Source organism: Periophthalmus magnuspinnatus, chromosome 10 (genome assembly GCF_009829125.3).
Source record: "Periophthalmus magnuspinnatus isolate fPerMag1 chromosome 10, fPerMag1.2.pri, whole genome shotgun sequence".
Lineage (NCBI taxonomy): Eukaryota > Metazoa > Chordata > Actinopteri > Gobiiformes > Gobiidae > Periophthalmus > Periophthalmus magnuspinnatus.
Window position 1 is genome coordinate 11094022 of NC_047135.1, and position 9536 is coordinate 11103557.

At 37.8% G+C, this 9536-nt stretch overlaps 1 protein-coding gene across 1 annotated transcript; it reads right to left on the reverse strand.

Annotated features, from left to right (window-relative positions):
- Positions 1–667: 667 nt before the first annotated feature.
- Positions 668–9467, reverse strand: mospd1 (motile sperm domain containing 1). The gene is made up of 6 exons (XM_033974014.2): positions 9329–9467; positions 7008–7290; positions 6443–6518; positions 4450–4679; positions 3902–4063; positions 668–2045 (listed from the first exon to the last, which is right to left on the reverse strand). Exons 2-6 carry the CDS (start codon positions 7162–7164, stop codon positions 2014–2016), a joined length of 657 nt encoding a protein of 218 aa, XP_033829905.1. The 5' UTR covers positions 7165–7290; positions 9329–9467; the 3' UTR covers positions 668–2013.
- Positions 9468–9536: the final 69 nt, after the last annotated feature.

The window sequence follows — 9536 nt, forward strand, 5'->3', positions numbered from 1 at the left end:
GCTTTAACAACACTTACACAAATCTCCCTGAACCCTTGCGTGTTTGCTGCTGACTCAAGTATATTACACTTTACAAAGCAAGGTTGTTTACTCCTCTACACTTTAAATACGCTCTGGATTGCAACAGGTTCTGGGAATGTTTTCATTGTGTAACATGTTGCAGCCCATGGGAGCAACAGATTATATTTAGTAAACTTGCAGTGTACAAAATCATCTTCATGTATTCACTCTCCCTCCTCTGTACCATCTATTCACTATCTCCCTCCTCTGTATCATATATTCACTATTTCCCTCCTCTGTACCATCTATTCACTCTTCCTCCTCTGTACCATATATTCACAATCCTATACTATTAAAGGCATACTGTGTAACTTTTGTGTATGCCACCTACTTGTCTCCATGACAATGCTTTAATTGGAATGTTCTACAGTATGGCATTCAACATTTTCATCTCCATAGAGATTAGCAGGCCAAGTTACAGTTCAGATCTGTGGAGAGATGTCCCTTATCAGATCATTTTGAGCAATAAAAACATCTGTCATGAAATAAATAGAAATAGAAATATTTTATGCCATCCTGTGCAACGTAACATCTCCATGGAGACAGGTAGGTGATAGACCTCTACCAGATAAATTACAGTGTACTTTAAAAGTATATAGATAAAAACTTTGGCAAACTTTGAGACTTTATTCAACATTTGATGAAAAGTGGATATGGCATACAGACAGTTGTCTCAAAAAAAAAAGACTTTGGTGAAGATTCAAAAAGAAACAAAGAAATAAAACAGACAAATTCATTCAGATTCACACATGCAAACTCTGCACTTAGTCAAGAACAAACATGTAAAAGTTTATGTACAGCTAAGCCCAAATGTGGTCATAACTTAAAGATGGAAAGAAAGACTGGACTAGAGACCAGACCAAAGACTAGACTGACAATAAGACCAGGGACCCGACTCGAGCCAAGACCAGGGTCCAGAGAGAGAGGCTAGAGACCAGACCAGGGAGCAGACTAATGCAGACCAGAGTCATGATCAGGGAGGATCACCAGGAAGAGGTCAGGCTAGAGACTAGCCCAAAGACCAAATCAGGGCCATGAATTGAAACCAGTCAGACTAGATCAGACATCAGCTAAAGAATCCTTCTAACATTATGGAAATGGAGAGCTACCCCCAAGAATAGTTCTCCAAAATGTGCAAAAAATAGACAAAACCTACTGTGCATCTGTAATAATGATAACTAGTTAGTGTGATTACGTGAGAGCCACAACTGTCAGTCTGCCCCAGAGCAGGTATGTTCTCAAAATGGCAACACAACAGTGCATTTTCACACATCTGCTTCCCTTTTATTAACTGATTGTACCATTGTTTGATATTCAACAGAGCAGGTGTATTAAAGGTCCCATATTATCCTTATCCTTTTTTTAAATCATTTTGGAGTCCTATGCACTGGTAATATAGCTTAAAGTACATTTTATTGTCCTTGTCCTCTGCGTTTGACCCAGACACAGGGAGAAACATACAAACTCCACAGAGACAAGACCAGGAGTCGAACCTGGAGAGTGCTAACCATTAAGTCACCCTGCCACTGAACTATTTACAATGCACACAGCACGGATTAGGCATCTTATCTGCTGGAAACTGGAGCATACAGCGCATATAAGGTCAGTATTGTAACAGTGTAAATTGCTTTAAAAAACATTTAGGGCTTAGCTGTACACACATTTTGCATTGAAACTCCTCCGCTCCTCACTGTTACATAATGGCAATAAAAAATACAATTTCAGAGGCCACAGACTTGACTGGCCTCTTTCTTCACAATCCCCCATTTAAAACCGGGGGAAACTCCTTAGCTCACCAGACGGGTTCACCATACTGGAATATACATCATTATATTATTATTATAGTGTCTTTTTATAACAAGACACAAGTTTGTTTTGTACATTGAATGCATTTTTCCACAGTCGGTTGTGCCTCTGGTGTCAGGACGGGTCCTTCATCCCAGCTCGTTCAAGTCATGTGCGAAGGATGACCATAGTGAGAAGACCTTCAAAAGGACAGGGATAGTACAATGTCATACTACATTCTAAAAGGCAATGACTCCTTCATTGTCCACTCCTTATAGAATATGCAATCTAATTGAACCCCACAAATGATGCACAATTATTATACACAATGTGTTTCTGACTTGAAAATATGCCTGTAAATGTATTTTTAACTAACTTAAATCTCTGGGCATGTTGACACCGTTTTGACTGAATGATCTGATACAAAATGATTTATTGGCAACATTATCCAAATTGAAGTATTCTCACACCTTAAACGAATGGTATGTAACCTGCACTCTTACTGATTTAAATATGAACTACAATAACAACTGAACCTGAGTTGCCAGTGCCTTAACCTGCATCTAGAGAATACAGACACGTTTTTGTCATTCTCAGTATATGACCAGGCCATAGCTGATGGGAAAGCTCAGAACGTCTAGAATTCAATCACTAACCTGCAGAGGCTGCACTAGCACCGATTAATGATTGACTGCAGGCACTGGGGTTTTAGCAGCTAATGTCAAGATCATAGAGTGTAATTTTAGGTTTATTTCCCACACTTTTATTGCAGAATCTGGCAACCCAAGTGTGAGGGACATACTACTGGATATTTGGTTTGAGAAAAAAAATATTTAAGAAAAATCACTTCAGGTGCACTGGAGACCCTACCACCTGTTTGTCTCCATGGAGATGTCATTGCATTGCTTGCAGTGTTCCACAGTATAGCTGTTAAAAGTCCGCTGGATTGCATTACCCATGATGCACCTGTTAATATTGTAGTTCTAGAAAGGCCGTGGCCCGCGAATGCATTGTACCGCATTACAGTGTTAGGAGCAGAGCCTCATGTTTGCAGGTCATCCTACCCAATCTTGTGTGTATGAGTCCTGTGTGCGTTCATGCGATGTAAGTATTGTTTGTAATTGGTTACGAATGCTGTATTTAGCCAGTTTATGTTACGAATGTGTATTCCTATCATGCGATGTGCTCCATGTGCAATTACTACATAACAACGCCTCATTTGTCTCCATCCATGGGCATTCCAATAGCTCATATTCTTCACTGCATCTGCCTGTATATAGCGCATTTACCCATTTAGTACAGTTTTGTCCATTTGTTTATTATTACATTTATACGAACCCTTAAGGTTTACGTAGAAGTTATTTTATTGTGTTAGAGCGCCCCCTGTGGTTCTTTCTGTTATAACATGCCATTTTTCCCTGTTCATTCATTGTATGGCTTAGTGGTGTTTCTGGTGTTGCTAATATACATATATACTTTGTCTCTCTTTCAGATAACCACACACACACACACACATATACACACATCTACATGGGGATACACCACCGCAAACTCTGTGTAACAATCAGCCCCTCGATGTCATTTGCTCCCTCCTCCTGAAATTAACATCCCTGAACCATACAAGTGAAGTTTGCCTATTCCTTCTGACCGAGGACAACTCAGTTGAAGACGGATCAGTAATCAGTGCATGCCAGATGCACACAGTACCTTACACAATAGCCTTAAACATATCTATCTCCATATAGACAACCAGGTGTTGCCTCCAGGCCAAATGACAGGTCAGATCTGTGGAGAGGTGACCCTGTTCAGAATAAGAATGCATGTTTTTCAAGGAATGTTTAGCAATAAAAACAACTGTTACAAAATAAATGAGAGATAGAAGGTGTAATGCTACAATTGGGAATATTCCAGGTATAATAATATCATCTCCATGGAGAAAAGCGGGTGAAAACCATCACCATAAAAGTTTTATGTTACACCTTTAAATATAAATGTCAAAAAAGCAAAACTGCATTTAAGCCTCAATGCGCATCCATAGTGTGAATGTTTTACTCACCGAGGACATAAGCAGCTACTAGTTTCTTGTTAACACTTAAGTGGAGGTAGACAGGCACCGAGGATTCCTGCTCCCCCAGAGTTGGGAGCATGAGGGCAGCCATACAGACCAGCCCCAGCAGCACTGTGAGCAGACTGGGACCTCCGGCTACGGGGCGGGGCTCTGTGAGAGAGAGAGTAAAAGTTGTTATTGGTTATTAAAAGTGCCTATGAGATAGATCACACAAGCTTAATTACCAAAGTTTATGCTTTTCCCCTTAAAAATAAAAATTTTACCTTATGGAGACTTGAAAATGTATATTTGCACCTAGCCCCCTATCCCCACCCACAACTCTGTACTTGCTTGCTATTTTTTAAACAATTTAGACTGATCTATGTTCATGACAGTTTTTAAATATATAAAAAAATAAGTTATGTGTGGGATATGTCAAGGGAAAAATCCACATCTGTTCACATGTTCACCTCCTCTACATAGTGTTAATATTTTCTATTCTCTATCAAACGTATGGCTCCCTCTTGTGGGCACTCAGTCCAATGTCCCACTCTCACCTGTGTGATAGGAGGTCTGTTCATAGAACTCTGTCTCAGTTGTATGTTCTTTCCTCCGCTCTTCGTCAGGGGGCCGGGGGGTGGGAGGGTCATGTGCAGAGGAGGGCCGAAGCGTTGCCGTCACCTCTTTCCGACCCAGCGCTTTCCTCTGGCTCTGCTCTGAAACTTGAAGCCGGAACTTATCATAGACCCCGAAGTGACAGGAGCGGACATCTCTGTGGCGGATCACTCTGTACAAACAGGAAAACAAAAGATAAAAAAGGTTAAAGGTGCTGTACCTGATTTTTATGGTCTTAAAAATGTGAAAAACAGAACTAGTTCATAGCAATGGCTCAAAGTAATTCCTCAGTTACCTTGCATTCTGAGCATCCTAATTATTCACTGTGATGAGTTTATAAGCGAGTTTCACAACTCTCAGAGACTAGAGGGGAGTTTTGTCATGATTATAAAGCTACTAGCAACTAGCATGTTAACACACACTTCCTGATTATCAGACAATTAAGTACTTTCTAACTAAATGCAGATAGCATCCATCGGACATATTTTGAACTCAAGAGCTACTTATACAAAATATCTGTACAGGGGCTAGAAACAATTAGCTCAAATACATGGGGGAAAAAAATCACGTACTGGGCCTTTAATGAAAAAAAAGTCATACAAAAACAAAACTACCAGAGCTCGACAATGACACTCGTCAAATGCTTCTCTTTTGTTAACAATACTGAAAATATGCATGTTTTGTGAATAATAATAATAATAATAATGATGCATTTGATCATAGGTCAGATCTGTGGAGAGGCATGAAAGGCATGTATGGCTTTATCAAGTATTTTGACACCTACGTTTCATGTCAAACTAAAATATAAAGAATATAAAGTCAGAGCTTGATAACAAAACAATGCTAGGCTAACAACACAGCAAAAATATAAAATAATAACATTTTAAATTAACTAGTGACCAAAAGAAAAGTCAACCTTATTGCTAGTACTCGCTGTTTCATGTCTTGCATTAAAAAAACTCTCTCTGTTTCATGTCTTGCATTAAAAAAAACTCTAAGTTCAAAGCCAATCTTTGATTGGCTTTGAACTTAGACTAGCTCAAAGTAAATATATTATAGTATTATTCTAGTAGGTAAAGTATTCATAAATTTATAGTTTATTTAAAATGTATCTGACCAAGAAAACCCTACACCTGTATGACGCAAGGACATCCCCACTTCCTATATTCAAAGTTGCAGGTTTTATTTACATGTGGCCTGATTTGTCCTCTGTAAGTTTTCTTGTTCTGGTTTATTCATTGACTTTAAGTTGTTACTGTCTCATTCCTCTCTCTCTTTACTCTTTAAACCAGCTGGCTCTGACAAATGCCCCGTCCACAAAGGGCTTTCAACGGTCAAAAAGTGCCTTTCCTCTCGGCTGTTATTCAAGTAGGCACCAAGTAATAAAATGGGAGTTTGTTCCTCACTGATGCTTAAAACAAACAGCTTTGTTCTGGTGTTTATTTTCATTGTATTGTTATTCAAAGTATACATATTTATACTATGATGCTTGTTGTTGCTCATTTTATTTTAAAGCCACAGTATGTAACCCTTTAAACAAAAAATAGACAAAAAAAACATGTATTTTTTTTCATTTTAGTTGTGTTTATTGCAGTGAAAACATGCATCCATTGAGCAGGCTTGCATCTCCACAAAGCTTCTTCCAGCTTGTTTCTGTGGAAATGTTGTTCCTTGGGCTATTATCCTTCCACAGAATATCACAAAAATTATTTATGTCCATGGAGTACGGTTTTAACTTTCTATTACCATGGAATCATGCAGGTGACATGCCACCTCCAGAAAAATATATACTGTACTGCAAGTATTTTATTAATATATCAGATAAGCCAGTGTACAAAAAGGGATACGCTTTGCTTACTTAAACGTAAAATGGGGACTAACTAATAATTTAACTGTTGGTAATTACGGAGGTAACAGATAAATAGAGTTACTCACATGTCGACACAACATTGTGGTTTGACCGCTCCAGTCGCGTCCACCACACTGTATTTATTTGGAGCTGTGCACAAAACTAGAAAAACAAAAGAAAACGTATATATACATTAATACACACTATTAAAAGCTCTAATTACTGTCATTGAACATGTGGATATAAGGTACCCAAACATTGCATTTGTATTTGTTAGTATTGTTACTTCAAAATATTTATAGCTCAAATATAATCATAATACTAACACTGCAAAAAAAGAAGAACAAAGTTCTTATGAGTGCGTGAATTATCAAGCCTGTCACCTCTCCAAGTTTTTCAAGGTATATTTGAGCAATCAAAATGTTATTGAATAAATGCAAAATAAGTTTAATGTCACATTGTGGACCATTCCAGACAAAACAATAATGTATCCCCACCAGAAAAGTTACATTACTCATTAAGGGTCCGTTCCAAGTTTAGTACCACGCTTAGTATCATGCTTAGTCCCAGGTCTTTAATAATGATTTCAAAGTGAACAACTGAAATTCAGTTGTATTTTCTATTTTACTTAATCCTCATTGCTGTACAAACCTTTGAATTTGAGAGCAAACTCATAGGGGTTGTAGAGGGTGAGCACTTGTTTGTGGGAGGTCTGGTCATCCGCGTAAAAAACGAGTTCTGTTGGGAAAACGAAGACAGGAAGGCTGCCCTCCACGAGATCAGGCTGACGATGATGCTGCTGCTGCATTGGCGCCCTCTACTGGTCTCTCTGCCACAGCTACCCCGCTCTCCTCAGGCTCACTCTATCTCTATCTCTCCCCTTTAGAACAAACCCAGTTCATCCAGCTCAGCTTCTACAGGCCATGACACGCTACTGGACAAAAGGAGAGAAACAATATATATATAAACAACATACAATTAAAAGTGGCTGGTACAGGGATTTGAGTAAATTGCCAGTATATTCTTGTTTAGTGACGCCATAAAATGAGGAGTTTAGCTTTCTTTAGTCTAAGAAATAATGTACATACTAAGTCTGCCACAATAATTATTGTGAACTTACTGTTCAGTAAGTGATTTAGTAAAATATAGAATAGAAGTTTTGTCAGATTTGAGCTGTCTGCTCTATTCAAATACAAAAGTATTTGTTCTGTTATGTATGTGTTGCAACCCATGCCTTTTAGCAATACTGTATATTTTTAAAAAATATATTTTTGGATATTATCCAGTTTTGTGATTACTGTGTATAGTTTCAGTATTATTTAGCTAATTATGAAATTCTGGAGCAATATATTGTGCTTCAAAATTAGTTATTGTGACAGTCCTAGTGCACCCAAAAACATCCCAGCTGGGAATAAACTAGGATGTCTATTCTGACCAGACAGATTAGATGTTTGTTTGTTTTTTTGTTTTGTTTTTTAAGTATTAAACTGGGACAAAACATGAATCTGGACAAGACCATGCATGACTAAATAGGACCAAACCAAGTCTACATTGGGACTAAACCAGGACCAAGACAAGCGTGAACATAGTCTTCTCTTTTTTTTCTTATGGTCACATTTTATGTACATCTGTTTTTGTTGACTTTGTGTGAAGCATTTTGATCATCTTATGCTCTATTTTAAATGTGCTATATAAAATTGAACTGAATTTTCATAACCCACTTGTTCAGACTTTTAGTAGGCTCACCTAGAAGTAGCTTGGACTTTTAAAAGATATATTGTTTATGTAAACCATATTGTTTCTAACTGATTCCTGTCCAGAGACTCATGACTTCATAGCAATATTTTTGAATTGATAGTAGTCCTCAAAATGGCAACTACAACAGGAAACTGAAATCCATGAATAAACAAAAACAACTCTGTGGTTAACATGTATACATAGACACACAAAGATAATAATAATTCTAATGTCTATGATGAAAAAAAAAACTACATTGAAAAGTACAAGCCTCAAAGCCCATTGTGGGAAAGACCGGTTCACATGGTAAAATTTCAGTTTTAAATGTTAAAGGCTAATATATTACTGTTCTAAAGTATAACATATGCACATTAAAATAAATATTATAACGATTAAATTGTGTGTGTTTTTGACGCCATGTGGAGATCACGTGGTCGATTGTTGACATGGCTACAGTTGAACAGAAGGAACAGGCTATTTCGCAACACCTTTACAATGTTTTGTTCCCATTACCCTATACAAACGGATATTTTACGAAGTAGATCTTTTACTTACATTGGCACATAGACAGGACACGTTTAACAACTTGAATTATACATTTATTCACGAATACCGACCTTAGAAATGTACTAATACGTTGTTCCTAAGCGTTAACATTAGTTAGCTAGCACCAATTTGCAGTGTAATCGTCATGAGTTGACAACGTCAAACAAACTCAAGAAAAACATTAATGGTAAATATTTCACTGTTACAGTCTAGGGCGACGTAGTGTACGTTATTACACATTTACAAACAGTCATTTTCCTAAATTTGTCAAAATAAAGGCTACAACATTGTTAAGTCGAATCGTGCAGCAGTTTTTTGAAAAACTAAAGACATATTTTTTTGGTTTGCTCATTGCTTACAGTAGGTTTAATCATGGGTTACTCCTGTTTCAGTCCAAGTTTAGACCTGGCTATCTCGTTTTTCCCCGACATAGTTTTCTGGTCCTGGTTAGATGTGGATTTTGGTTTAGTCCTGGTTTAGTCCTGATTTTGCTTTGTCTCTGTTTAGAACACGACAGCTGTAAGAACCAAAACGCTAAGCAAAATAACACCATTAAGGCTAGCTGGTGTTAGCAGAGTGGCACAAAAGATACAAAATTTTGCTTATAACCACTTAACGCTGGCAACAAGAGGTGACATCTCGGAATACAAATGTTATTTCAATGTTATTACATAGAGAAGTCATTTTACCTAGTTGTTGCTGCAGGGAAGGGTCAAATTTTGAAGATATAGCCCGTATTTCGCCTCAGATGCCACCCTGTTGTTGTTTTGGCCCTTTTTCTTTGTCGTTTATGCAGCTCTCTCGCAGTGCATTGTGGACAGGACGAGAGTACGTACGTACGTGCCCTTTACGTCAGACACCACGCTGTTACTGGGCTGTACGTAAATGTGACAAAAT

Bases quoted from the DNA above. Each gene is read 5' to 3' on its own strand.
- mospd1 (XM_033974014.2), bottom strand. From the start codon at position 7,164: ATGCAGCAGCAGCATCATCGTCAGCCTGATCTCGTGGAGGGCAGCCTT. The intron at 4,064-4,449 runs GTGAGAGTGGGA...TCTCTCTCACAG, and splicing joins ACAGACCTCCTATCACACAG to AGCCCCGCCCCGTAGCCGGA. The intron at 2,046-3,901 runs GTGAGTAAAACA...GTCCTTTTGAAG, and splicing joins AGTAGCTGCTTATGTCCTCG to GTCTTCTCACTATGGTCATC.